This window comes from Perca fluviatilis, chromosome 16 (assembly GCF_010015445.1).
Source record: "Perca fluviatilis chromosome 16, GENO_Pfluv_1.0, whole genome shotgun sequence".
In the NCBI taxonomy this organism is placed as follows: domain Eukaryota; kingdom Metazoa; phylum Chordata; class Actinopteri; order Perciformes; family Percidae; genus Perca; species Perca fluviatilis.
In genome coordinates this window covers 16,809,387-16,836,947 of record NC_053127.1, presented here as the reverse complement: position 1 = coordinate 16,836,947, position 27,561 = coordinate 16,809,387, and the positions used below count along the sequence as shown (strand labels likewise).

General features: G+C 40.2%; 1 protein-coding gene across 3 annotated transcripts; it reads right to left on the bottom strand.

The window, feature by feature from the left end:
• Positions 1-1,387: 1,387 nt before the first annotated feature.
• LOC120544384 (phosphatidylinositol-binding clathrin assembly protein-like) lies at positions 1,388-27,062 on the bottom strand. Of its 3 annotated transcripts, XM_039778073.1 has the most exons (19): positions 26,085-27,060; positions 18,050-18,192; positions 15,792-15,867; positions 15,281-15,383; positions 14,598-14,691; positions 14,388-14,499; positions 13,795-13,901; positions 12,471-12,512; positions 10,480-10,565; positions 8,169-8,271; positions 7,523-7,656; positions 7,225-7,326; positions 6,942-7,051; positions 6,789-6,819; positions 6,473-6,614; positions 5,372-5,395; positions 4,823-4,879; positions 3,278-3,397; positions 1,388-2,339 (listed from the first exon to the last, which is right to left on the bottom strand). In XM_039778073.1, the coding sequence occupies exons 1-19, from the start codon at positions 26,212-26,214 to the stop codon at positions 2,325-2,327; spliced, it is 1,731 nt and encodes a 576-aa protein (XP_039634007.1). In that variant the 5' UTR covers positions 26,215-27,060; the 3' UTR covers positions 1,388-2,324. The 3 variants fall into 3 exon arrangements, 1 of the variants encoding a protein (XP_039634007.1); XR_005636492.1 differs by lacking the exons at positions 1,388-2,339; positions 3,278-3,397; positions 4,823-4,879; positions 5,372-5,395; positions 6,473-6,614 and having other exon boundaries at positions 6,801-6,819; positions 6,942-7,050; positions 7,222-7,326; positions 8,169-8,232; positions 26,085-27,062; XR_005636491.1 differs by lacking the exons at positions 1,388-2,339; positions 3,278-3,397; positions 4,823-4,879; positions 5,372-5,395; positions 6,473-6,614 and having other exon boundaries at positions 6,801-6,819; positions 6,942-7,050; positions 7,222-7,326; positions 26,085-27,061.
• Between the last annotated feature and the right edge of the window lie 499 nt (positions 27,063-27,561).

Sequence of the window (27,561 nt, the reverse complement as noted above, 5' to 3'; positions counted from 1 at the left end):
ATTCAGCTGACAGAAAGACAAAACACTGGGACAAGGAGTAATGGAGGAAAGGGAAACGACAATTTTTCCAAAGGATATATCCAAATGTCAGCTGGCCTCTTGTTGAGAAACCTCAGAGAATATCTACCTGCGTGGTAACGGTTTCTAACACTGAAGTCTCTCTGCTGGTAGTCGAGTCGTAGCTGCAGGGAGATTGGTTATTGCGTAGCCAGCAGTTAACAATTCTCTGACGATTTTGTTTGGAATCACAAGCGTGTGATGCCCCAGCTGTCTGAAGATTCACTTTGAGATTCCAGGTCCGATGACTTGGGGGCTTTTTTCCCCCCAGCGTTTTTCAGCAGAGTGATCCTTGGAACCACCTTAATTTGATGTTGGGTTGTACAGACTGAGACACGGTCACAATAAAACTCACTGCTAAGTTAGTACACACTACCAGCTCACTTGAGACCTTTCATCTCTAACCGAGGAACATGACCCTGTTTATCTCTATGGGAAGGCATGTGCACACAAACACACATACAGTACATGTACATAGAACAGACCCAATCAATAGAAAACAACTTCATCCCCAATTGATTATTGCCCCTTTCAACTGTACATCCCAGCAATGATTTTAGGTTTTTGTGCAGCAGAGCGTTGTCCCCTCTTTGAAGGTTTGTGCTATATATATCTATATATATATATATATATATACTATATATATATATAGATATATCTATATATATATCATCTGTCTGTGGGTCTAACTTGACCTTGGATCTGCCAGAAAAGCCACATTAACATTTAACGTCTCATTAAAGCCTCCCGGCTCTGGCTGTCTGAATTAATCTGTATGTCGTCACTGAAGGCGTTACCAGGGTCATGGTCGACAGACATTACCCTCAGTCGCTTGAACACGGTCTGGTCCTCATTTGACTCCTCCGACTGACCTTTAGCTGTCATGTCCATAAACGTTAACACTACATTAGCAAACCCCTCTCTGTGGTAGCAGTGTTTTTAATTACTCCAAGTGGAGGTGAAACATCTGCTGCGATAATTACCCTTATCCAGTTATTCTGGAGTGTAAATGACTTCACAGGAGAATCATTTTGAACAGGACAAATGCTCAGGACAGGGAGGAAATCATACGGTTGGGAGTTAGACCATTTCTGCTTGGCAAGACTGAGAATCACCTCCTTACTAATATCCAGTCATCTCTCTATCTGGCTCTGAGTGCATTTTTCACTATTAGAGCAGTACGGGTATAACAGAACAGGTTAGATAACAAAATAAAACAGCATTCTGTACAAAAACCTGATGTGGACAGACAACACTACAGCAAGGAAACAGCTTTCTAAACAGCTTACAGATGGGTGAAAAAGACAGTAACGAGATTACATGATATTGCACAGCTGTAGAGAAAAAAAAGAACAAAATACAAAGTGTGTACAGCATGACCCCAAGTAGCAACATTAGTGTAAGAGGTTTGTTTACATCCAAATGCGATGCCTGGGTCTGGCTCAGTGCTTTCATTAGTTAGTTCCAGTGCAGTAACACATCGGTACCTGGCAATAGAGTAATGACATCAGGTACCAAAAGAGAAACACATACAGTACACACGCTACACAGCCACGTCCATCCACACACACACTAGCGCGCCCACAAATTATCGTTCCACGCCAAATTTATAAGAAGTTGGCAATTAAGAACAAATGGAGCTCATAAAAAGACTCAAACGGTAATGATGATGCAGCACATTGAAATGTAGAAAAGGGACACGCACACACGCATTCAAATCGATTACATCTGACATCAGGTGGTGGATGACACGCAACCGGGAACCAATCTGAACAAGACGCTAAAATCACCTAAACAGACATACACCCTTGGCAAAGTTCACATTGAGTAAAGTGCCAGCAAACAATCCAATCAGAGAAAGAGACGTGTGTCCGAGTTTGAAGTGGATTTGTTGTTTTTTTATACAGGAAATGATCGGGATGAGAAGGTTAGGAAGTGGCAGTAGAGCTTCTGCCCTTCCATCGAGCTGTTATCACAGGTCATAATCGCGGATGGATGAGTGGGATTGATGCGGAGCCTCTGGTGCCCCATTCAAAGACAGAGAGATCAGTAGCCACATGGAGAGAGGAGAGGAGATCAGAGGGTGAGGCGACATGGAAACAGACATTTCATCTTGTATCCGTCCTCTTTCCTTCTTCCTCTCCCCTCCCTTTTCCTCTCTGTCCTCCTCTTTCTTCCTCCGGCACTGGATTTGGTTCTGGATTTGTTTTCTTCGACTCTATCTCTCTCTTTCCTCCGGCTTTGCTGCCATGGTTACAACATCATGCCTACATGAAGTGCATCTACAGAGGATGGGGGGGAGAATGGAGAGTAATTTAGTTCAACAAAACACCTCATCAAGTGTTCAGGCATCTAATGACAAACGTATTACTTGCCGCAGTGCCAAGAAAACAGCTTCTCAGGGGCACAGGTGTGCAGTAGGTAATTATATTACTTTATGTTTTGAATAATTGGTCAAAATGTACTTGTTTGTTCTCCTGAGAGTCTTGTGGCTGTACCAACTGATAATTACTCGCTGTGAAAAACACTATCTTCACACTGGTCCATTATCTGACAACATGATTCATTCTGATTCTCAAAAGGGTCCACAGCTTGAACGTTACTTATCAGTCGTTACGAAGAGCTATGAATCAGCGTGTCAGTTATTCCAGAAGACTTGCAGACATGAAGCATTCATACAGTTAAAGGAAGATTCCACCCTTGGTTGTTCTTATGCGGTTATAATTATATATCAATTTAAGATATCTTATTTGGTTTTTTAATTTCGTTTAGAGAGCAAAAAAGGCAGAACGCACTGGCCAAAATGCAATCTCGGAACCCATCGGCAATTGTCTGACAACGACTTTGCTTTTTTTTTTTAAATCACCATTCATATGCAGATATCTGTTTATAGAGATGTTGTCCCTAAACTCCAGCTTTAATTTGCCATGTATGTGTGGGACAAAAAAAAAAATACACAACTAAACAAAAAAGGACCATAATTTCCGTCATACATCACCAACAGCAATCTAAAAGCAGTAATAAAAAAGCAGATAGAAATAGTTCAGCAATTTGGTTATCTGCAATGTGCTTATCTGCTTTCTTGCTGAGAGTTTCATGAGAAGACAATCTTATCTTCTAACTCAGCAAATGACATATGTGTGGCATATGCACTAATATGTGTGTGTGTGTGTGTGTATGTGTGTGTGTGTGTGTGTGTGTGTGTGTGTGTGTTTTTTACCTGTGTCCCAGGGATGGGTCCAAAGGGATTGGTGGGTCTCAGGACAGGCTGGTTGTACATGACAGGCTGCGGGGGCATCATGGGAACGCCCCCCATCTGATGACTCATCTGAGGCGGGAGCTGGTCAGGTGGGAGAAGGAATGGCAATAGGTGAGGAGTAGACAGGATAATGTGGATAGAGAGAAAAAATATATTTCAGATTTAACCCTTGTAATGTGTTAGAAAGCTGCACACATTTTTGTGTTAGCGGGTCAAATTTGACCCGTGATTTGACTCAGCCCAAAATACTCATAAAACAATGATTATCATCCAATATTGTTTTTCACCTGATAGCTAACGTATTATGTATTCATTTGCATGTAAACACACATCATTAAAATATACCACTCGTCTTTAACTTTAAAAATGTTTAAATTCACTCATTATATTTCCAATAATGGGTAATTATGTTATCTGACTATAATAGACTAATATTAGAACACACCTCCAAAAGGATTTGCTTGTAGGTTTTTTCAGCGTAATATTATTAACATAGTGACATTTGTGGTGTTACGGGGAGGAAGAGGAGGATCCAAATGACACAGATGCTCAAAAAGAGGTCTTCGAATAAAAAATCCCTTATCACACCCAAGGCAGTGCATCAACTGAGAACATTAACCCAACATTGAAGAGTGTTTGCTGGATGGAGATCGATAAAACAAACCTGGATGCTTACATGGGGCTGTTGCTACTTGCTGGGGTCATGCTACCATGTCACTTCAGAACTTGCTCCCATTAGGGACGTTTGGGACAAATGGGTGCAACACTTGCCATACATGTAACCTCATTCCAGGATCTGTACACCCCAGCAAGAAGCAACAGCCCCATGTAAGCATCCAGGTGTGTTTTCTTGATCTCCATCTAGCAAACACCCTTCTCCCTTCCATGTTTGTCGTCTCGAGCCAGATCTTCTCAACAGACGGCGGATTGAACAGCTCAAATGCTGTCTTGATGTTTTTGGACATGTGACACAGCATATCTAGTAGGTCCCTGGGGTCATTCTGATGATGGTCTCAGTTGGTGCTCTGTTTCGGGTGTTATAAGGGATCGATGACCATGAAATTTCACCTTTTTTAAAATGTGTATATATCGTTCATGCCATGCCCCTAGAGATGATACTTGTGAGAAAAAAAGTGTTTGTGTGTTGACATTCAAGTTAATTTTTAGTCTAAATGTATCGATATCCTGCGAGAGTCTGTGTTCCCGGGATTTAGGGTGTGTGATGGGGGAAATTGAGCCAAATTTGATCCACAGAGCTACCCACAACTTATGCTACAACTTATGAGACATTTAGAATTTACTACAATTGTGACACCATCTTTTGGTGTGTTAGAATAGCTGTTTCTGAGGATATTGTGAAGCCTTGTTCCAATCAAAAAAAAGCAAATGGTACTTTTTACATGTCTGAACTTCAAGACAAATTTGAAACTAACACCATATAAGGGTTGAACTAGAATAATGCCTGCAGAGTATGAATGTATGGCTGAGATTAAAGCTTTTCTTTACCATTCCATACACAGGCACTTGCGGAGTCGTCATAGGAAAAGCCACTGGTCCGGGAGCCTGTATGAAAAAATGAGAGAGGAACACGATACAAAACACTTTCTGGCTGAGATAGTCTTAATTTTGATTACAAACATAATCCTGATGCTGTCAGTTTCATGTCTAACCTGTCAAAGATGTCCCCCCCCAAACAAAGACAGAAATGTCTTGACTTTCTTTAACATTTGCATTTCTTTGCATATAGCAAGACACCTAATCATGAGCAACAAAAAGAGGTGCAGCATTTAACAAAGTAGAATTTAGGTAGCAGATTGGCAGCCTGTAATAATCACAAGGGATGAAACAACAATGCCAAGGCAGCACAATAAGCAAAATGATTTTCTTTTCCTCTGATAATTCATGTATCACCAACAATACAAACAGCCTAATAATAAAAGTGCCACAAGCATAGATTTTTAAAAAGCAAAGCAGAAAGGTTTTTGGAGGATGTCAGGATGTAATCAGGTGCAAAAAGATGAGTGAGGGCGAGGTGAAGTGAAGAAAGGTACTTACATAGCCAGTATAGATCATCCCATTCTGTAGAGTTTCAGAAAAAGAGAGTTACGACAATAAAGGCCATGCTCGGGCTTTTTCTCTAAATGAGCAGAGCAGATAAACCACACCTTTGCTCATTCCTCATGTTCAAATCACTTCTACTTTCTATTCATGTCGTGCCACCTGCTTTCCGAGCCATTTGCTGAATTAATGAGTGGTTTGAGTCGAGAGGTCAATCAGACGAAAATTAAAAGATGAAACCAGATTGAATGGAAGAGACTTGCGGATAATTAGAGTTGAGCACAAAGGACAGACGCACATTTGGGAAGTCCTCCAAAAAGCCCTGAATGCAGCAGAAAGTTATAGTTGGCCAACAGGTACATTTAATGAGTATCATTCCAGAATGAGATATCAGACCATTAGGAGAAACTGACTTCAGAGACTGAATGATGGATGGCACCAAATTAATACACAATACAATACTTTCTAAAAAGATTTCTGCTAGAGCAGTGCAGCAGTGCTTCCCTTACAAAAAGGCCACATTTACAAAGTTGACCCTGTATAACATAGGGTTGATTTTATTTTTCATTTTCTATAGTTATTTTGTAATTCGCAGAAAACTCGCTGATTTGTGTAGTTTACACTATGATTTAGTGAGCGATTATTTTTCTCCTCACGGTACATTTCAGTAAAGCATCGGCTGAGGTTTTTCTCTACTTTGGAAATCATGACATTAGAGCTACAATCTGAGACTTTTCTGCTTTTCCCTGTTTTATATCATAATGAACTGAATATATTATATTTTTTAATTTAATCTTTCACGGCTTTTAAGTATTGGCAGAGGCACTAAAGTACCTTTTGCATTTGGATCCCACCACAACAAGCAGTGTGATATATGTGCGTTTGTTGGGTGAAAGTCACACCCAAAACGCACAAATTGGCACTGTGCTAGTCAGGTTTTGGAGCACACTCACTGATAATGGTGTTAATATTGTCCTGCTCATAACTGACAGGGGAAAAAGTGAGCTGTCAATCAATCTGCGGTGCCACATTTGACAATGCACAAAAAGAAAATCTGTCCAGAACTTGACGACAACACGAATGAAGCTTTTTAATTACCATCTGAGGGCAGGGCATGGGTGCAGGTGCCATGGGATGGGTGGTGTGAGCCCAGTTGGTGCTGGTGCACATGGTCTTCGACTGCCAGCCGCCTCCTCCTGTTGGCTTCTTCTCTACCAGCTGACTCCACTGGAGCTCTGGCCTGATGAACACACACACGCACACACACACAGAGCATTTTCAGGTGAAAAGATTATGCAGAATCCGAAAGAAATAAAATATGAATCATAAAAGAGTTTTGACCGCGATAAAGCTGGATAGACAGCTGAGTCATTTGCTTGTGGCTTAGTCTTAGATGTCAGGAAAACCCACTCACTTTTTAGCTGATGTCCCCCCAAACTGCAGGTCTGAAAGAAGGAAAAAAAGAAACATAACATCAGCTGAAAAGAAGCAACACAGCCAGAGAAGAATAACAGGAAAAAATGGAAACGATGACATGAATATTTAGCGAAGGATTCTGTATACTCACTACCAACGAGGTTGGCTAATGAAGAGTCCAAGTCATTGGGCAGCATTTTCCCAGAGTGCAATGCTACTCCGGGGCTGTGAATTTGAGCAGGTGGGGCTGGCTTTAACAGTATCCTCACGTGTCATTATAAAATAAAAAAAAAAGAAAAAAAAGGGGAAATGATTTAAAAAAAAAAAAAAAATTGATATCATTTTCAAAAACATATGCGCTCTGAGCAGTGTGCAGCTTTATTTGCACGCTTTGCTGTATGTTTGCGTGATTATGTGTGTGTCTGTGTGCAGTCCTACCTCCCCAGGCATTGTTATTGTTGGGCACAGTGTGTGTGGTCTGGATGGGGGTGAAATTAGGCTGCAGGGTGAACAGCTCACTGGTCAGGTTTGGCACACTGCAGGAAGGAAAATGGAGAGCAGAACACAGTTTTGTTTCTCATTTTATTTTAATGTAACCAGAAAAGACCATTTAAAAAATCTGATTTCTAATGCCAGCCAGGCAAAAATGTTGTTGAAGAACTGGAGTATTTTTGCACCATACAGAAGACTTTCCCTTTGTAGCATTTTTTACACTGCAGATGTTAAACTCACTGGTTACTGATGGGTACGATTGGTGAGCTGGAGAAGAGATCTGTGGCCCCTCCGCTGCTGTTGGCACTGCCCACTGACTGGGTGCTGGGTGACACATTGGGTGTCTGAATGTCAATCACCTTATGACCGTCCTCCTGCAATGGGAAGCATCAATAGTATATTATAAAGTTTCCATGGTTTGTAAATATCCCTGCAGCACACATGAATAGTGTTAAACTCCTCTAGAAAAAAAAGTTGTAGCCATTCTAAGTATTTCTTTTCCTGGGTGCTTCTTTATTTGAATGAAAATTCCACTGCAGAGGGTCTTGAAATTGTGACTTCATTGTCATTCTCTGTGCAGCTCTGAACGTTATGGGCCGGCAGCCAGAGACAGACAGTGTATTTTACTGTACTGCTAGGACTAATGCACTTGTCCATTTAACTTCAACAACATTGTGGAGGACAAAAAGATTTAACAAGCTAAAGTAATTTCTGTGTGCTTTTCACACATTAAATGCAAAAACTGTTAATTTGTGAAATGGTATGTTCACTCGCAATGATCATATTGTGGTTCATTCAGTACAGTATTGTTGGTATGTCATAATAGCTCTCTAAACCTGCCTATATGTGTATGTAAAAGTTTAAATATCTCTTGCAAATGTCTCGCCTTGTGTTGCTGCATTCTGTTGTCTTCTGTCTTGTCGTCCATACGGCTGAGAGAGATCCCAGTGCTGGAGAGAGAGGACACTGCACTGGACAAGGTGCTGGATCTTAAGGTGAGACACACAAACATATCTTTGCTAAGCTGGCTGCTATATTGTTTTGTTTGTCTTTGCTCTTTCTATTGAGTTGCACTTTATAGTGCTTTATAATCTTAACTTTATTTTAACAAGACTAAGAATATTGCAGCTCTGTGAGGCTGTAATGCTCATTTTAAAGAAAACCAAACGGTTAGACAAATGAAAGTGCCGGACAAATTTTTATTTTGTCTAGATGAAAGGTTTGAAGATAACAAAAGTCATCAGGATTCTTCCTCTGGGTACCACGGCTGTCTGCACCAAATGTCATGGCAGTCCATCCAATAATTCTTTAGTTATTTCAGAATGGTGGACTGACCGACTGACTTTGCCATCCTCAAAGTGATGCCATGCAAAGTTTCCAAACAGTAGTTATTTAAATTATTTTAATAGCTATTTAATGTGTGTAGCTTAATAATGCTTGTTGCACCCTCCGTAGTATCCTTAGACTTTTTATTTATTGTTGGTCATTTTTGTTTAATTGTCTGAGTTGTGCCCTCTTTTCTGGTTAATTCTAATAAGGCTACAGCGAGGAAGCATTTGCACATTTCATACAACCTTGTATATTTATTTGGTTATCAGTAATTGATTATCAGTTGTATGCACAGACTGCAAAGTGCTGTCTAAAGAAGGCCAGGCAACTTTATTCATATAGCCCATTTTAGAAGCAAGGCCATTCAAAGTGCTTTATGTAAAACATTAAAGAGCAATTAAAAACAATTAAAAATGTTAATTAAAAAGAAAAAGAAAACAAGCTAAACTAGAATAAGACAGGTATAGAATACAAAAATAAACGTTACAGTGCAGTGTAGAAAATGAACAATTACTTGATTTAATAAAAGGTAGCATCAAACAGAAAAGTCTTCAAACTTAATTTAAAAGAACTAAGAGTTGCAGCGGACCAGCCGTTTTCTGTGCGTTTGTTCCAGATATGTGGTGCATAAAAACTGAACGCTGCTTCTCTATGTTTAGTTCTGACTCTGGGGACAGAAAGCACAGAACTGGAGTGATCCACTTTCTTGGTATTAGTGAGGAGTTGAGCCGCAACGTTCTGAATCACCTGCAGCTGTCTAATTTATTTTTTAGGGAGACCGGTAAAGACACCATTACAGTAGTCAAGTCTACAGTTTTTTTCTAAATCATGCTGAGACTTAAGCCCTTTACCCCTTGATATATTAATAAGGTGACAGTAGGCTGACTTTGTAATTGTCTTAATGTGGCTGTTAAATTCAGATCCGTGTCCATGACTACATCAAGATTTGTGTCTTTGTCTATTGTTTTTAACATTGCCGATTGAAGCTGAGCGCTGACTTTTAATCGTTCCTCTTTGGCTGCAAAAAAAACTACCTCAGTTCTGTCTTTGTTTAATTGATTGATTGAGGCACAGTTCTGGCACATCCAATCGTTGATTTGTTCAATGCGCTTAGAGTTTGTATTGGACCATAGTCCCCTGGTGATATGGTTATGTCAATTTGAGAAAAGGAAAATTAACTTACTGTTGGTTTGGACATTATGGGTCTTGTTGCTGATGCTGTTCCACTTCACTAGTGCATACGTTGACATTTAATGCAATTCATTTTGTAGCCCCTGATTCCTGAGTTTAAAACCCCACACAACTAATGACATTTCAGCTGTACTTTTTTTTGGTGCTAATTAGCAAATGGTAACACTAAACTGATTAACATTACCTGTAAAACATCCGCCTGTTAGTATGTTCACTGTGAGCATGTAAGCACGCTGAAATTAGCATTTAGCTCAAAGCACCACTGTGTCTAAATACAGCATCACAGGACTGCTAACATGGCTGGAGACTCCCTATGTAAAAGTAACAATTAAACACACACAACCAGCCTATATGCAAACAGAAATGATGTAGGCCTATGTGTTTATTTGCATATAGAGCGGGGAAGCGAGATCCAATCACAAGTGGTCACTCAGGACGCATTTGGAGACACATTCTACCTAGCCTGGTGAAAACAGCTGTCCAGTAGTGATCCGATCACTCAGGACAGATGTTAAAACCAGGTCTGAGCAGGTCCTTAGTCTTGTTGTTCAGAGTTTATTTTGTTATAAAAGTAGTACTAGTAGTACTAACGTCAGTACTTGTAGCAGTAATTGCAGTGGGAACAGCAGATCAGGAATAGTAGTATTAAGTGGCTGGTGTAGCTGATGTGATCGTACCTGCTGGCGGCGGAGAGGTCCTTGAGCTTCCTGCCCTCCAGAGAGGCTAGATGCTGCTCCAGAGCCTCCAAGAGAGAGCTGGGAGCCTGAGGAGGGGGTAAATGGGAGGGGAGTTGATGGGGTAGTGTTAGAACCACAGCCAAGTGGACAAAATGGGACACTGCTTTCTCTCACTCCCATATCCAATCCTCCTCATTTTATCTCACTCACACACACACACACACACACACACACACACACACACACACACACACACACACACACACACACACACACACACACACACACACAAAGCAGCAGCAAAATTAAGACATTACCCTCAGATTCATTATCTACTCTACTACAGCTCTTTGTTCTTTTTTTTTGCATTTGGTTTCATCAGGTTTGGTTGACCAGCATGCACACATCAGCGTTGGATCATGCAAGCGAGTCCACAGCGGGACTGACAGGTCAGGGCAGAGCAGAGCATCGTCACTGCAGGGCTCCAGAGTAGAAACACAACAAACACGTCTGAATCGTCTAACGAGCCCATGCAGAGGCCAGCAGTGCACAAACGCTCTCATAAACACACACACACACACACACACACACACACACACACTTACACACACACATACGTGTAAAGAAAATCACAGTCCAAAAATTAAGAGTTAACTGGTGGATTCCACGTTAGGTTAAAAGTCAAATCAACGTATTATTCATTTGATTTAGTTTGGAAATTAGGTAGCAGCTAAAGCTAAGTACCAACATTTTATCCCACTGGAAGCCAAGGAAGTTAACTCAGTGAAATGTAAACGTCTGGTGAAAAACCAGGTATACACATTGAGCAGCTGGCCAGCACACTTTATCGTAAAACAAAAAGGATGGATGGGTTCGTCTTGACCACTATGTGATACCACGGTTTTCATCTAGAGCCTTACATTTCAGCACCAGAGAACAACGCAAACACAACAAGCAAAGAAAAGATTTCTCATATACTTATTTTAAGGGGGAAAGAGAGTAAAATGCGAATTCTGGATATCCTTCTTCAGAGAAATCTAGAATATGCTAAAAGTTTAAAAGTAAAACAGACACATATCTAGAGCTCAGTATAGGCATGGGTCACTATGTTGTTGAATAAGAGCATATAGGGTCTTCATAAGCACGACAAACATGACATTCATTTTAAAAAGTCAGCCCTTTTCAGTTTGTTATCTGATTTGTCACATCATAAACAGCCAATTATGGTTCCACTGAAAAGGACACTTTGCATTTGGGGCCTTTAGCATGATATGCAGTGCTTATGATGGCATTATGTACACCTATCCAAGTCATATTTGCAGAGACCTATTTAATAAAAACCATTCGCTGCTCTCCCCACAGCTAATGCAAAGGGACATAATCTTTTCAGGGAAATGTTTGAACACTGCTTATGTTGGCAAAAAAACTATTTCATAAAGCTGTGCTGACTTATTTATATGATAAGCCTTTGAATGAAGAGACAAGCCTTGATATTTACACTGGTGAAATGCCAGAAATACAGATAATAAGCCTCGGTCATGGACATCTAAAATAGAAATATGCACCAAAATGAAGGCTAAAAACTTTTCATATTCAGCTGCATAACTGCTGCTTTCAAAATCTTACCTTTAGAGTAAAATTTGTTCTGCAATGATTCAGATAAGAAAAAATGAAATTCCTGTGCTAATGCTTACAAATTGTGAAAAATAAATGTGCTTTAAGGCTATTTGCAAGTCTTCATTTATTGTTTCCTCTCTCTCTCTCTCTCTCTCTCTATATATATATATATATATCTAGAAAAGGAGAAAAAGTGAAGGAGTTAAGGAGAGTGAAGAAGAAAGGAGGACAGGGCAGCTGCAGTGTGGGCAGGTCTGTAGGGTGAGTAGGGAACGGGAGCGTTTAGAATGAAGCATTATGGGATTGACTTGACGGATTTAAATACTGGTTGATTGACTGGTTGATTGACTGATAGAGATGAGATGTAGACTGACCTGTGTGAGATCGGGGCTGTCGCCCTGATCTATCCCAACTCGCTGTGTCACAAAAAAGGAGGGAGGGGTTGGGGAGGGAGGAGGGAGGCAAAATAAAAAATAAACCAAATGTAATAATAAAACAAGGAATAAACCAAAAAACCCAACAGAGTAAAAAAGGGAAGAGGCGTGTGAAGGAGGAAGAGGAGGAGGAGGGAGAAAGAAGAATCAAACCCAAGCATTCATTACTTCATGCAGTGGCTGGAAAGAAAACAAATAAAAGACAACAGAGGAGGAGGGGAGGAGGATGCATGCACACGCATACAAACACCTATATATACACAGTATATGTACACACACTTATAAGTACACGCACACACTGAGATCTGGAGACTGGTTTGAAATGAATGCTGAGCACACCGACTGATTGAACAGGCAGGGCAGAGAGGGCAGACAACAGGTCACTGCGAGGTAAGAAACATCCAAAAGGAAGACACTCAACTAATGTTGACTTTGAACAGAAAGAGAAGGGGGGGACACAGATGACATAAACAGACAAACACACATTTTGTTAGACAGGTAAAATGAATGGGTCCTTAAAGTCAACGTTAGTGTGGTTTTGTTTTTTTCTTTGGATCGAGCGGCTACACCCCAAACCTTCTTCCAAATGGGAACGAAACCAAGCAGAGAGAAAGCCTTTTAAGATAGCGCACGGGCTAATGCTACGCAGGATTAAACTGTTTATATTCACTATGAAGCCTTGCAAGGACTGCAACTGTTTGGATAACAGCCATTATAAAGATGTTTTAAGAGAAGGGAGGAAATAAAATAAGAGGAAGACAGAGATAGTGATAGAAAAAGAGCTTGCTTGGGCATGCAGTGCAGGCATGTGAACAGGCAGCACGCGAGGGGTCCCTCAACTGGAAGCTCTACATGAGTGGCTCTTTGATAGCCTAAGACTCAGCCATTAATCACTTGTCATGGAGTAACCCCCTCCCCAGGTCAGGGCAAGAGAAGGACAGAAACAGGAGGAAAATCTAGAGGCAAAAAAAAGACTTGGAAGATTAAGGAGAGTCCCTGGACACTGATCTACGGTCAGTTTTTAGGTTGGACCGTAAATCAGATCCCACAGGTAACAGAAGTCTGGAGCGAATCTCAACCGCTTGAAGTGGATTTTCTCTGCAGGTTAAATTTTTCTGAGAAACAGGAGACAATATAAAAACACATGGAGATGTGTTTATAGGAGACGTTCGAGATTCGCCCCAGACAGATACTCTCGCCCTCTCCAGTGGCGTTTAACTCTGTGTTTCCTCCGTGGAGGAGCAGCAAGACAAACGGACGTTACCTCTGCCACTTTGAGAAACTCGGACAGTTTGGTCATCCTGTTGAGGAAAGTCTTGTAGATCTCCAAAGCTTCTTTGCACTGGTTCTTCTTCATGTCAAAGTATTTCTCTGTGTATCAGAAGACCACAATCAGCATAAGATCACTATTTATTCACATATGAGGGAAAAGTACATGTTCACCGTAAGTAAATAATTAGGATTTATTTTAGTTATAAAAAAACTGCTTAAAATATTTTTGTCCTGATAAGCCTGGTGTCTGTGCAGGCTGAAATAAATTCCACATAGAGTCCCAGTTACTATATAACCATACGCTGTTGAAGCACCTCAGATCAGGTCAATTAAGTAATGGATCATTTAACGAACTCCTCACTAAAGACTCTGATGGTCTGTTCTCAGCCCTTGACTCCTCACTGGCTTAATAATTAATGAAAGAAAAGAAGGTGATCTTTAAATGGACTTTTAGAGACAGTCGGGGGAAAAATTGATTTCCCCTTTAAGAAGGATTGAGTGGAGTCACGGTCTTGTGATCGCAACATCAGAAGCAGATAACTGCATAAATACAACTGTATCTGCTGTATTGTACATATGGTTTACCCAGCATGTTGATGACCCCTTCATTGTAAGCAGCAAACAGCCGTATGGAGTCTTTAAACAGCAACATGAAAGCTGTGTTGATCACTCCATTGGTCAGCTCGTTGGAGTTAGGCTGGAGAAAAGAAAGAAAAAGTAATGAAAGAAAGACATTAGATCGAGATATTGCACTCATTTACATGCAAGTCTTGTGTCTTTAAGTCAGATGTTTACCTGGAAATCCAGCAGTGCATCCAGCTGGTTCTGAATGATGGGCAGAGTCTTAATCAGCTTCTCCGTGTTCATGGTGCGCATTACACCTTCGGCCCTGGTAACAGACAAGAATACATGCACACAAACACGCATGCAACACACACATAACTTATTAGGCCTGTAGACTAAAGTGTGTGTAAGAGGTCCCACAGATATGCGCTCTTAGTGTGGATTTGCAGCAAAAAGCTAAAATTAAAAATTAAATTGAAACACATTTTAAAGTGAGACTGTGTAAATCTTGAAATAAAATATAACACATCACATTCTTCTTCCTACAACTGAAAAAGAATGAATTTATAAACAACAAAATGCACCGTTGCTCAGTTCAATACACTACAGCTTTATTTAGTATGACCAGTAGCATGTTGGCTAAATTAGGTTAAATTGTTAACAAACTTTATAGGTGGTTCAGTTACCATTATCCCATAATTCCCATTTGTGGCCACAGTGGACGCTTTTCAGCAAAAGTTACAACATCAATGTGCTATAAAGTTGAAGTAAAGCATAAAAATAAAAATAAAACATATGGTGCCACCGCCGTCTGCTAAAAAGTGTAAAATAACATTCACATCCTTCCTGGTTAAAAAGGCCCATAATGCCCCCCCATATATGTGTGTGTCAGTAGTGTGTGTTGCGTTTGTTACCCTCTCTTCATCTTGGTGAAGTCCACTGCTGCTAGTCTGTAAGACATGGCTTTTTCATTCAGGTAGCGGCTGTAGCGTCTGATGAAAGTTGACATGTTATACCCTATGGAGGCACAGAGGAAGCGCTGTAGTTAGAGACTGATCACCTTGGCCTTTTTCAAACCAGGTTAAGAAGCCATAATTCCTCTCATATGAAATGGACTAACTTCTCCATGAGCAATCTGATTATCTCCAAACTGGCCGTTTTTACCGTTATTTACTTTTGAATATATTTAATTACAAAGTTACCAAGCATGTCTTTCCATTTCCAGTAACATTCAGCAGCTTCTTTCAAACAAAAGGCACATTTATTTGTAGCATTTTAATCCTACACCGTAGCTTCCCTTGGAAATAGGCTCTGAAATGGGCTTATTGATAGTGTTCCAGAGCCAGGGAGAGTCTGACATAAAGTCATTTTGTTAGACGTACAGCACTGCTGACTTTACAAACAAGCCAAAACGCATTAAATCACCTTGTAGTGCAGCCTTATCAAGAAAGTTGTTGAGGTTGAAGAGCGTGTTTCTGGAGGCAAGGTACTGCATCAATCTCTGATGGAAAAAGGACAGAGGAATGAGTTAGTGAGTTATCTGATGCTGTTCTCTGACAATATCAAGTCATGTCCACTCACAATAACAGTGTCTATGTCACGCATAGCGGAGGGTTTATTTGTAGACAGGAGTTGCAGCTTCACATCATTTCACAGAGGCTTGTAGTCTTAAAGTCATGAAATAAACACTTTAGCTTCCTCCAAAACTGAAAGCTGCCCTTGTTTTTAAAGGCCAGTGCTGAGTTTTTACAATGATCCCATCTCAGCATCCTGTTTTATTAAAGGCTGATACACAAGTTTTTACTCTAAAAAACCATTTGTTATTAAATGAATGTTGTTGTTTTTTGGACTGACGCCCCTCATAAACTTTAATTTTGAAGCATTGATTGTATGTCCTCCTACACAAATGATTACAACCTGTTGATTTGGCATCATCACACAATACCTTTTCCAGGTTTGATGAATGGTTTTTATTTAACAGGAAACACATTACATTAAAATGGTGTTGTATGAGGTTCTTATCCATAGTCAGTGTATAGAGTACCTACAGTAGATGGCGGCCGGCATGCTCCCAGTTTGGAGATGCAGGCAGGAGTACCGACACGGAAGCTAAGCAATGTACTGCTGTGGATGAAGGCAGCAGCAAAACATAGCCTATAGTTTAGCATACAAGTTAACGTTTAGCCTAAAAAAGGCCCACCTAAAAAAAATCAATATCAGTTTAAGTGTACGCATAGATAGTCAGTTCCCTGTCAGAAAGGGCTGTCTGACGGCAAGGTAAAGCGGTGATAATATTCTTAATATAGTGTACACTTTTTTTAGGTGGCTAAAATAAGTTTTTGCCGCTGGCCCCCTGCTTCTCCAAACTGGAGGCGCACCAACTGCCATCTACTGTAAGTAATAACCTGACTATAGATAAGTGCCTCATACAAACCCATTTCAAAAAATCTGAACTTTCCCTTTAAGGAAGTAAATGTGCCAATTCATGGACTTTAACCCTCACAGTTTTTTTCTGATCAGGTAAACTCAAAGCATCATGTCACTACTCGTGTTAACTTTCTTTTTTTAATACTGGTCAGTGTACCCGCTGTAATCACTCTTTCTAGTCTAAGAAGCTTATCGTTTAACATGTTTGATGTTTTGGTTGTTGCTCCTGTGAGCAAGCGGGAGTGAGGTGATTTGTCACACTGGCCAATGAAATGTCAGTGGGATACATCATCGGTGATGTTGGACACATGGAAGATACCGCTTCAAAGAAACTCGCTGCAAGAGTTGGAGAGAAATTGCTACAACCTGGTGAGCAAAATGTCAGTCGCTGGAGAGATCAGTCTCTCTCTCTCTCTCTCTCTCTCTCTCTCTCTCTCTCTCTCTCTCTCTCTCTCTCTCTCTCTCATGTTTGTGTGTCTGGAGGCGGAGGCGCAGAGAGTATTAGATTGGGAAATGTCTTAGTTTCATCCTTTCATTGCCTCCTGTGTGCACTGTTCTGATGCTTCATTATAGTAATAGTTTGTCATCTTGTGTGGGCCTTCAACTAACATTAAATTATTGATAATTGTTATCCCGACAATTAATAGATTATCTAAATTGTTGTTTGTCTGTCCTGACGAATGGAAAATTGACAATGCATTTTAATACCAATCTAGTGTGCTCATCCTGAAGCTGATATTTTACAGCTTACTACTGTAACTGGACAAAGCAATCCAGGCATAGATGGTTATTGTAGTTGACCTTCAAACTTCAAATAAGAGGGGGCTAAACTGATCTATCCGAAATAAATAAACTCCTAGGATTATGAGAGCAATATTTATGAATACATTTTGGAAAATCACTGCTATGAGAACATTTTAGAGCTTGTTCTGTTGAGGCCACATTATACATTTTCGATCTCATTAAAACAAGCATGTTGCAATGACTTTATGTTCACACAGGTGTATATATTTCTGAACGTTTTACTGAACGACATTGTGGGCTAATACAGACAAAGGCACCACTTGCTCTCTGCAGCTAATACAGTTCTTCTCTGTCCCAACATGTAACCTAATGTCATCCCTCTTACAGGAGTGTTCCACTAAACTACTTTTGTTATGTCAAGATGACAAACTACTTTCTTGTCATCCTAAGAATTTGAAAAATAACCATCTTTGCCCTCTCTGGATTTCAATACATCGGTGTCTTCAGCTCACCTCGTTGCCGTACATCATGAGGTGGTGTGTAGTGATGAGCGCTTTGAAAACCACTATCCAGCTGTTGCTGGCTGTGCGCTCCAGCAGTGTGTCTGCCAGGTGGGGGATGCTGACGTTCAGCTCATTGGTGCAGTGGATCAGGTCTGAAAGACACAAAGAAATAACAGAGAAAACTGTAAAAGAGAAGTAAATGTTTAAGCCAATAATTAGCAGAACGAAGATTATAGAAACAGGCGTATGGCCAAGAGTCTAGAGATCACTTTGGATATTCATGGCCTTAAAATCAACCCTGCCTGTTCACTTACTGTAAGTCACTGTGAATAAAAGCAGCAGCCACATGCCAATATCATAATTTATAACCTTAGAGAGCTTACAGGTTGAGTTATTAAGAATCAATGGAATGAGTGAACAACCACAATGAATGCAGTCTTATGGACTGCTGCATTAATTTTGACTCACTCAATATCAGCACACAAATCAATGACAAATGATTATTTAATAATGATAGAGACTGTACAGACAGATGAATCAGAATCAGGGCTACTGAATCACAAAATCTATTTTGTGGCAGCAATTCAACAGTGCTACCTACTAACTCCACCAAAATGCCAATACATTATCAACTCAGAAGATGGAAAGTTACATTACAAGGTCAATTCAACATCAACAAGGGATGCATACTTAAACTGTCAAATGAATAGCCTGATAATGAATAATGAGTTTTCTTCCAGAGCAGCTTTGTGAACAGTAATGGACTAAAACTGAGTTGTCTCCAATGTTTACCCACTGAGACTTGCATCCAGGGGGCACATTTTCTGATTATAGCAAATGTTGAACACATTTCAAACGAATAATAGCTCAGTGTTCTGCTGCGTGTCTGATTTAAAAGGTCCAACAAAATGGCAAGCTGAGTGTGTGTGTTTTTAAATCAAGAACTGCCAAGTTAACTCAGTAACAGGATCCATTTTCAAAAAGCAAGAGAGTTTTCAGTTTTATATTTACAATATGTCCCAAAAATAATAGGTTATTCAAAATTCAGCAGCGAACACTAAACGTACAACTAGAACAGATTGGTGGAACAATGCCCTAAATTCTTCAAGGATTTCAAGATTAAAATGTAAAGTATGTTCAGCCTCTGTTTAATCTTAAAGATTTACTGACTCCCTAGTTAAAGAACCCAGCCTTCAATAGCAGAAACACGCTTATACTTATGTGCTTATTCAGCTGTGATTCAGCTGGATTACTATAAAGAAAAGGTTGTTAATATCTTCAATGACAAAGACAATTGTTTCTCTAAACTTGACCTTGTCTGTTTTATAGTAAAACCCTTTGTATAAATGGACTGTATTGTGCACCTGCTGTAGAGCTGCTCCATGTAATCTGTTCTGTGACATTCATCAGCAAGTTTAAGATCTTTTCCTGGATGAACCAATTACATTTATTTTGCTATTTTGCTCTGAAAATCTCTGTTTAAATTGATAAACACAATGTTCTCTGAGATTTGTGCAATTTAAAATGTAAAACCCAGCCAGGAACAGAATCTAAACTAATGTCAGTGTAAACGAAGCATCTCATTTAGTGAAGGATCGTTGGAACAAAGTGATAAAATATCATAGAAGGATTCAATCATAAATATGACCAAATGAGCAATAAATTCAAAATGAGTAGCATTTTTAATTGAATTTGACAGCAGAGCTCATCATGGTAAAGAACAGCACATCAACATATAATGACAAAAAAGGAACTAAATTAAAAGGCAGATTCAGTGAGTGAAACCGCTGGGGGAGTGAGATGAAGTGAACTTGCATGCAAAGACAGGTGGAGATAGAAATGTGCGTGCTGAGTTACTGTGAGAAAACTTTCTGAGGCAAATCCTTGGTCTGTTTCTTCTACAGGATCAGAGGTTATCTGTTATTTATTTTTTTTAAGCTCTGTGATGTTTTCTGTGCACACTGAAATGCTGGATACCAAAGAGTCCCAGTTGATACCCTGGTTAAGTGTTTGATGCATGTTAGAGGCACCCGGAGCACCGGCAGTTCACTACAGCTAATACTTCAATCCTGTTCATCTTTACTTTATGTTATGTTATTTTTGGAGTGTAAAAACCTCAGTGGCAACAACACAGCCAATAATAACTGTAACCATATTGATTATAGTCTCTATCGACACAACTTTCCTTGACTGACTGGCAGACTCACTCTCACTCACACTCACTCTGCTGCATTAACCTCATGACAGTTGGTCCCCTGCGTGATCTGTGTACTTCCAATATCTGAAAGTAAAATGTGTAGAAAACAATGTGCAACCCTATCAAATGATTCTCAAACAAACACATTTTGAATAAATATCCATATACAGCAATGCTAACAATACAATAGTAAGGATTCTTTATTTTTCAAAGTCCCTTTTCCTAATTAAATCTCAGGGCATTAATATCAAAACAGTACATGGTAATAGTAGCTTTCAGTCATGCTTTACACATTGTTAATGGTTTGTTTGTGAATTTCCTTCCTGGCTCAATAATTAATGGGACCATATTGATTTCAGCTAATTAATGTTTCCTGTCAAAAGTGAACAAACACACCATTAAGGTGGACAAGCAACACACTTTTTGGCCACTAGCGGCGTTGCTGTTTGGATGGCATGTCCGTCCACCACTTTAGTCCCGACTGAAATATATCTTAACAATTTCTGGATGCATCACCATGACATCGTGACATGATATCATGTTTTAGAATAAATTGACTTTCCATATAGTGCCATCATCAGTTTAACTTCCTATAACGTCCTATACTCTGGTTCATGACCAAATACCTATACAGCTAATGACATTCCCATCAGCCTCAGCTGTACTTTCTGTTTAGTGCGCAAAAGATAGCATGCTAACACCTCTAAACTATCTAAATATCAGCGTGTTGGTCTCATTTAGTTTGCCACCTCTATTTGAGATGCATGCTAGCTGTAAAAAGCATGCAATTCAGTACTTACAGTTATAATTTGTTAAGTATAATGTTATTGCAGCGAACTATTGCTGGTTTTAGTTGTTTTAATGGAGAATTGTTGAATGTGTAAGCTAATTAAGAGTTAAAGATGTTAAAGTTAAAGAGCATGTGTTAATTGGCTAGCTTAGCTGCAATATTTTACATTTAAGTAAGATTGAATGCTCACCAACATGCAATATTGTTTATTGCGGTGGAAATACTTATATGTATGCTTGTAAGGAAATTACATACTGGACTGTAAAGATGGCTACATTTAAATGTGCAGTTGGGCTATTTATATGCAATGTTTTCTTGTTGTGACAGTTTGTCAAACTAGATCAATAAGTATTTATTGGACACTGTTAGCTAGCTGTCTTGAACACTGATGTTAGCAGTTAGCACAAAGCACCACTGTTATGTGACTAAGTAGCCTACAGCCTCACAGAGCCAGCTAGCATAGGCAAATTTAAAGATATTTCACTTTTCACAAAGTAATAGCACTCATGCTTCTACTTCAGTACAATAACACCTAAGTAATAGAGCTTCTTCAGGCAAATATTTTCATGCTGGGTCCACCTGAATGTATTCCTTTGGGAGATAATACATCAGCTAGGATTTAATCATCGATGTGTGACAGTGTAGATAGCTGGAGCGATGTGATGAAATATCGACTGCCAACTGGGATTATTGATCAACTGCAGTCCACGTAGTAAATAATGTATATACTGTAATTAACACAATTGTAAATAAGATTTTGGATATTAATACAAAGAACAAGATGACAACATGGTGTCATCAAGTTAACATCAGTTCAATTGTAATGCCAGGACCAGTGTCCTAAAGTATGTGTGACTGGAGGGACTGTAAAATGTAATAAAATAAACTTTATTAAAGATGTTTTAAGACCATAGCTTTAGATACAGTGAGTCATTTTCAGGACCTGAAATTGCATTGCAAGATAGGGTCATTATACTGACACGTACAGTAGATGTGGGAGTAAGTGTGTGAGGGTTCCATTCATGCTCTGTGAGTCCATTGTATTTTTCTTTTTATCTCTCATTTCAACGTCTTATCAATGTCAGTTAACTTGCTTTTGGCTGAAAGGCCAAAAAATGTGGCAAAGGCCCATGATTATTCTCAAGACGGTTGCTTTTGCAAACATCTACATCACTATTTCAGCCATGACACACAACCAAATAAATCCTACGCTGAATCACACGGCTAACTCTGCTTTCAGGGCAGAAGGTCATTTTTGGCCTGATTACTATTCTATGTGTGATGAATCTGGTTTCTATTGGCACTCTCTACTATCTCAGCCATGCAGAATACTGCCTAGTGAAAGTGGAATCACATTACTCTGTCTGTCATGCTCATCATTTGCTGTGGGGTAGTAAATTATCTACACTGGCCGTTTATGTCACCAACCAGTCTGTCAAGGTCATGACACCATAATAAAAAAAAAAAGATGCCTATAAGACCTGGGTGAATAGCTTCAATGGCAGGCGTTGCATTTGATTTATCATGCGTTGCATTTGGAGAAATGGCATGGCAATTCATCTTTTCTTTTCACTGTGCTTGGCAAAGAGGGATCGATAACAAGGTGAGTATATTTTAAAGGTAATTGAAACGTCTGAATTTATCAAACCTCTTTAGGTAAACGGATCCAGAATCACTGCCCAGGTTCTGGCTTTCCAATCCAAACGTAGCCTAGGTTAGCCCCAGTGGAAATTATTTTAAATCTTTGCCAGCAACCTTTGTTTCGTCATATGTTCTTTTAAAGGAGAATTATGGTCGATTTAAATACATAGCTCTGTTTGTAAATTTGGAGTGCTGTCAGTAGCGGAAAAAACTGCATGTTATCCTCCTGCTACAGTTTGCACCTAGGAGGCTGAAACAGGGCAAGTTTTAAACGTGCTTTTAGCCTCATAACATGTTCGAAATGTCATTACAAGTGCCTACCAATGTGAAGTGATTCCTTCCGAGTAATAGGCATATGCTTATTTTTTTTAAAGTAAGTGCTGTAGTACAACTAGCAGGAGACAAGTTATAATTGAGGTAAGTTTGTAGACACTACCTTATTTAATCATTAAATTAATACATATTTTTGTTCTATCTCTTTTCGGTGTTGTACTTTGTAGACTAAGTCTTGCCGTCTCAACACCGGAACTAAACAGAGCTGAATTAGCATAGCTTTTATGCATTTCTTTCACATCTAGTGCAGTCAGATTAACTGTTTTCACTCAGAAGGAATCACTTCACATGGGTAGGCACTTGTAATGACATTTCGAACATGTTCGAAACATGTTATATACATGCTAAAAAGCATGTTTAAAACTTGCCCTGTTTCAGCCTCCTGGGTGCAAACTGTAGCAGGAGGATAACACGGTGTAGGCAACACCGATTGATTTCGTTTTTCTCGCTACTGACAGCACTCCAAATTTACAAACAACAGAGCTACGTGTTGAAATCGACCGTAATTCTCCTTTAAGTCTAGTCTGTTTCCGTCATTGATTCTGTTCCATTTGCTGGTATCATGCCTGCTGAAGGCTGCACCCCTCCATTACTTCAGAATACAGACCAAGTGTCTTCTACTTTTTAGGCCCTGTTTAACAGGCAAGTTGAATAAAAAATGACTCCAGTGGTGGTCTGGGTGAGTTGCATAAAGAGGGCGTGGGTCACACACACCTGAACTCTCAGACCTGAGATCGACTCACAGTCTTGTACAGCTCACTCCTTTAATTGAGTCCATTGCTTTATCTTTGCATTCTTTATTCACTTCCCCACCACGTTCCTCTCAGCCAGCCGAGGGAAGGGATTATTGTAGATCCACTGACCTCCTGATAACAAACACACTTCCTTCCTGCATCTTTCCCTTAACCTCAAAAGTGCAGTGTCTGCACTCAATAAAATGCCAGAGTCATATCATGTCCTGCATGGAGAAGAGGGGCCCCTCTAGCAGGAAATAGAAAGTGTTTTAGTGTGAAAGCTAGCTGTGTCCATTAGAACAGCTGCATCTGACTGGCTTAAGTACAAAACATTCATTCAGCTAAAAATTCAGTTCAAGCTTCCAGGGGGTGAATTGAGCCAGGCCTTCAGTTTCTGCTTTGGCATGGAGCTTTTTATTCCATTAACAATCAGAATAAGAGCCGGATCAGAACAACAACAAAAAAATGCCTCATGTAACCACCTCGGCCAGAATGAACTGCATTCTGAAACATGACTGTCCTTGAGACCAGTGGTATAAATTTGGATTTGTGTAATCCATTTCAGGGATGAAAATTAGTCATGTAAATGCAGTTCTATTTTAAGAATATCTGCTTTCACCCACAGTTAAGTGACATTTACTTGTTTCTGAGAGACTCAGACTCATAGCAGGTGCTCAAGGTGGACTACCGACGACCATTTAATAACTGCAGGGGTACTGTGTTCTAATAAAACTGTGGTTTCGGCAGGAAGCACAATAATAAACCAATATTGTTGCCAATCCGTTGATGCCCTTCAACTGAATATTTTCCTCAGCAATTACAATAATACTTTATTTGGACTCATCATTTGGCTTGATTTTCTTTATAAATTAAAAAACATAATCATCGTCAGTGTTGGCTAATATAGCTTTAGAAATCAAATAGTTTCCATCTGGACCAGCCAAAATGTAAAGCCTCACAAATGGCTACAGCAGTAATACCATTGAAAAACCTAAATAATTAGCTTTTAGTGGTGGTCACCACCAAGATAACGTGTATGAAATCAAAGCAGCAATTACTCGATGTTGAGTCATATAAGAGCTTTTTCATCATAAGTGGATTTCTGAACCCCCACTGGGTGTTTTTCTGCTGTAATGGCCTTTTTAGTACAGGGCAAAGTGATTCAGCCCTAATTTAGATGTATTGTGTTGAGGTGCCCAATGGCACATCTTGTGAGGGAGCCCAGAATTCCCAGTGTCACCTCTACTGTGGACATGAGTGACTAATCCACTGCCAAACTTGCCGGCTGACTGGCTGGGTGTGTAGCTGGGCGACTGACTCTCAGGCTGTTTGGCTACCTGCCTTGTTGTTTCTCTCGGACTGATTTCCTCTTGATTAGCCATCTTGCTATTCGCCCGTCTGTCTGTCTGTCTGTTCGTCTGTTCTAGCTGTTGGACTGACTGCCTGTGAGTCTGACTGGCAGCACCATTGATTACCCGTGCTCTTCATCGATCATGCCAAGTAATTATAGTGAGGCAGAAAAGCCACCTAACCTAATAATCACTGGTAAAATCTACATGTGAGGAATCCTCCTTCTCCCTGTGTACATAATTACTGCAGTGTACACACACACAGCTAATTAGCAGAATGTGGAGATAAAGAATCTGTCTGCTTTAACGCCTCATTGTAACACCCACCAGCCGATATACAGTAGGCCTATACACACTGACTCTCTGCTCCCTCCTCAAGCACCTCAGGACTGACAGCAGTAACACATCCATTAATGACAACAATGCACCAGAGGACATGACAGTGAATTTGAATATGGGATTATAGAAATGATGCGAAAATGTTGGTGATGCCGCCGAAATATCCAAACGCACATTTTGTACTGAAGTGTCTCGTAGTGCTGCCGCTGATAGTGGCGTTAATAATGGATAGGCCTGTATTGTAAAGCGGCTGGTTGCAATATGATTAGCCCATACCAGAGTGGCCTATTTCCCCTGAATGACATGGCACAGATTGTACCTGGCTGATTGCCCCTCGCCTTATATTTACTTATATATACTACTTATAGGCTACATTAATGGCCACACACATTGTAGCGCGTTCTTTGCTGCGTAAATCCCATTTTAATCTAAGGGAATGTAATGGTGTCTAATTAAAGAGGCAGCAAACATAAAAGGCCGGATGAGAGAGAGAGAAAAAAAAAAAAAAAAAAAAAAAAAAAAAAAAAAAAAAAAAAAAAAAAAGGGAAGCATAACAGATGCTGTTTATACAAGCTATCCTTTGTGGGAAAAGATGCGGGTTTTTGGATTCATGCAGGCTAGCCTATCTATACAGTAAGCAGTGATGGCATGATTAACCTACAGTCAAGGTGTTTCTTCTTGGGTCCGCTGACTTCATGCGTCGTGGCCTTGCAGACGGCTTTGCTGATGGCAGACCCGGTCATGCTGTGCTGCGCGGCGGCGATCCGGTCCGTCAAAGACTGTCCCGACATGTTACTGAGGTGGAGGAGGCGCTCGTGGTGGTGGTGAAAGAGGTGGCAGGCGGAGTGATGGCCGAGGAGTCCGGGTGGGGGGAACCGGGGAGGACGATCAAAATGTCTTTAGAGGCAGGGAGGAGGGTAGTGCCCTCTGCGAGAATCGGCCGTATAAGCAGGAGGAGGAGGAGGAGGAGGACAGCAGCGTACACCGACGAGGATCCGGTGGGAGAATTCATGCGGCGGCCAAATAAAACATAAGAAGGTCACATCCAGAGAACATTTTAATATTCAGTCGAAGTCATATCAAGATGACCCAGCTGCAGAAACAAGATATTAGCCTTTGTAAAAAAATAAATAATAAATAAAATAAAAAAGCAATGTAGGCCTATAATTAAGAGCGACCTGCATCAAAATTAGCAGCCTATGATAATATATGACAATGTGCAGTAAACTAATGTAGGCTATCCCTGAGATGCCGGCGGTGCGTGCCTGTATACGAGAGATGAATCCGAAATAAAGATGGCAATAATCGAAACACTACCGGTGATTATTATCAAATAGCCTATATGCGGCACCCCCTATGACCGAAGACTCATTTTTCAAAGACGATATAAAACAGCATTGTCCTTCCCTTTTCTCCTCTTCTTCGCCCGGGTTCTCCTCTGAATCTACGCACAGATCCGACCGCGAACAGCTCTCTGATCCACACAGCACCCCGCGCTGGCTGCATCTAACCTTAGCCGCTTTGATTTTCTTTTTCTTTTCTTTTTTTTATCCCCCAGTCTTTTTAATCTCCTTACAAAAGGGTGTATTTCTGTGTTGAGGTTGCCGATAGGCCAATTCCAGTCAAACTTGTGTGTAAAATGGCAGAACATGAATCAGGTGACTAGGAAAGGAGGGCGATTGGGCCACTTCTCGGGTCCGGGGAGGGCATCTTAAAGCAGAAAGGTGTCCCCGGTTTTTCAAGGCAAGGGAAGGCATCAGCTGGTTCATTGCATGTGGAGGGCTCAAGAGTGAACTCTCCCTGATTACCTGCCGTCCAATGAAATGTAGACACATAGGGAGGAAAATCCATGATAACATCAGCACAAATGTTTAATTTGTGTGATGCTTCAGTGTGATTCTTGCAGCTCATAATGACTGAAAATGTGTGTGGTGAACCTGATCTAGCCTATTTTATAGTGATTGTTATGCCATTAGCCTGCAACCTTTTTTTTTATTATATTAATGTGCAGTGATAGTTTAGTGTGTTTTATTATGGAACCATAATACAATCCTAGCCTATAACATTCCCGTGAAGATCCCCATTTGGTGACATTTCTTGTAGCCTTCAAATTATTTGCCTGGGAATGTTCCAGTTTG

Coding starts and splice junctions, on each gene's coding strand:
- LOC120544384 (XM_039778073.1), bottom strand. CDS start 26,214: ATGTCGGGACAGTCTTTGACGGACCGGATCGCCGCCGCGCAGCACAGC. Junction 14,500..14,597: donor ATGCACTGCTGGATTTCCAG/GTAAACATCTGA, acceptor TCTTTTCTCCAG/CCTAACTCCAACGAGCTGAC. Junction 8,272..10,479: donor GACCTCTCCGCCGCCAGCAG/GTACGATCACAT, acceptor TCTCACCTTAAG/ATCCAGCACCTTGTCCAGTG.